This window comes from Sarcophilus harrisii, chromosome 5 (genome assembly GCF_902635505.1).
Source record: "Sarcophilus harrisii chromosome 5, mSarHar1.11, whole genome shotgun sequence".
Classification (NCBI taxonomy): Eukaryota; Metazoa; Chordata; class Mammalia; order Dasyuromorphia; family Dasyuridae; genus Sarcophilus; species Sarcophilus harrisii.
This window is the reverse complement of record NC_045430.1, coordinates 85,566,056-85,568,432: the sequence shown is the minus strand read 5'-3', so window position 1 is coordinate 85,568,432 and position 2,377 is coordinate 85,566,056. Positions and strand designations below refer to the sequence as shown.

Here is a 2,377-nt window from a genome sequence, read left to right as displayed (position 1 = left end):
AAAGTAATGAAATTATTCATAATCTTTGAATCAGTGATCTCATTACTTAATATATATGTAAAGGAGGTCAAAGACAGAAAGAGGGATCATATATATGCCAAGACATCTAGTGGTACTTTCTGTGCTAGCAACAAAGTGGATATGAAATTAATGTCTGATAGTTGGGAAATAGCTGAAAACTATATTGTGTGAAGATAAGTATATGTGGCAAACACTAGCATAAATGGTCACTTCATTGCTTTTGCTTTACTTTATTTTTAAGGTTACAAAAGAATTCAGTGAAAGAAGTATATGTGGAACTTACTATTTTGGGAACACAAAGTAAATCAACACAAAATTTTTAGGAAACACTAATTAAAGTAAATTGGAAAGAGAGAAGCTCAGATTAAAAGGAAACACAGATTGAGGATAAAAATCTTTACAAAAGTGTTATGCTCAGTAGCTGATACAGAGTTCCAAGTAATTTGAGGATAACACAATATTGGTATGATTTATTTTAAGGCACTGAAAGCAAACAGTGACATCTGAGCATTTATATCTAAATTTCCTTGCTGACTATGTTATGATTCCTCTTCTCAACTCCAATGTCTCTGTCTCTGTCTCACTGTCTCACTCTGTATCTCTCTGTGTCTCTGTGTATCTTTCTGTGTCTGTATGTGTCTCTGTCTCTTTCTATCTGTCTCTGTCTCTCTGTCTCTCTTTGTCTCTTTGTCTCTGTCTCTCTGTCTCTCTCTTTCTCTCGGTTTTATATATAGGTCCATCAAAAGGGAGAAGTCAGAAATGGAAAATCATACAATCATAACATTATTCATTCTTCGGGGATTGACAGATGATCCACAGCTGAAGGTTCTGCTTTTTATCTTTCTGCTTCTGACCTACATGCTAAGTGTAAGTGGGAACTTGACCATCATTACCCTCACTTTAGTGGATCCCCATCTTAAAACACCTATGTATTTTTTCCTAAGAAACTTTTTCTTCTTAGAACTGTCATTCACAACTGTCTGTATTCCCAGATTCCTATACAACATGTCAACTGGGGATTATACTGTGACCTATAATGCGTGTGTTACCCAATTATTTTTTGGTATCTTCCTTGGAGCCTCAGAATTTTTTCTCTTGGCAGCCATGTCTTATGACCGCTATGTGGCTATCTGCAAACCCCTACACTATGGAACCATCATGAATAATAGAGTCTGCAATCAGCTCCTCCTGGGTTGTTGGTTGTCTGGATTGATGATCATCATTCCACCACTTGGTGTAGGTCTTGAATTAGAATTCTGTGACTCTAATGTCATTGACCATTTTGTCTGTGATGCCTCACCAATGCTAGAAATCACATGCTCTGACACAGAATTCATAGAAAGAATGATTTTAGCCTCTGCTGTGTTGACACTCATCATCACCTTAATTTTAGTGGTTCTATCTTATGCCTATATTGTCAGGACCATTCTAAGATTCCCCTCTGCCCAGCAAAGGAAAAAAGCCTTTTCCACTTGTTCTTCCCATATGATTGTTGTCTCCATGACTTATGGAACCTGCATCTTCATTTACATCAAACCTTCTGCAAAAGAGGGAGTGGCTCTGAATAAAGTGGTTTCGATACTTGCAACCTCAGTGGCACCAGTGATGAACCCCTTTATTTATACCCTGAGGAATAAACAAGTAATTCAAGCTTTTAGAGACACATTCAAAAGGATTGTATTGATTTCCAAGATATAAGAGACAACAGATGAAAAATTAGTAATAGAAAACCTGAATACCTTTGAACTGTTTGCTCTGGATCTTATGACCCAATTTTATTTTCTTACTAATGCTACCTTACTTATAGATACAAATTTCATAGATCTTTTCCAATACTATCCAAAAATCCTCTCTGATTAAGGCTTTTTTCCTACCTACTCCATCCCTCTTTATAAAAATTTCACTTGCACTCAGTCACCTTACTTAACCTTTGATTTCTATAGAATATAAGGAATATTTACTTAGAAGCAAATATGTATGACACTAATTGTCAAGGAATTTTCTAGCCCTCTGCTTAATAATCTATATATTTTAAATGTCTATTACATACCAGGTACTATGATAAGCACAAAAACACAAATATTTTTTAAAAAGAAAGAAACAATCCCTGTTCCATAAGAAGTTAAAATTAATTGAAGACAACACACAAAAGAAAACTAAAAAGTAGGAGGGAGAAGAAAGGTGCCCTATATGGAAGAATAATGGGGATAAAAACATGCAGAGAAGTTCTTAAATCAAGTGAGAAAGTAGGGAATATTTGAACTCAGGTCTCTGAACTAAAGGTTGGAGTTAATGAGCTTCATCCTCCAGTCAAAGGCAGAGTATAGTGATGAGATGGATTTCCAAAGCTAATGAG

The 2,377-nt window shown here is 35.5% G+C and overlaps 1 protein-coding gene across 1 annotated transcript; it reads left to right on the top strand.

Moving 5' to 3' along the window:
- Positions 1 to 774: 774 nt before the first annotated feature.
- On the top strand, positions 775 to 1,719 carry LOC100930807 (olfactory receptor 6C2-like). The gene has a single exon (XM_003772499.2). The coding sequence runs from the start codon at positions 781 to 783 to the stop codon at positions 1,717 to 1,719; it is 939 nt and encodes a 312-aa protein (XP_003772547.1). The 5' UTR covers positions 775 to 780.
- Positions 1,720 to 2,377: the final 658 nt, after the last annotated feature.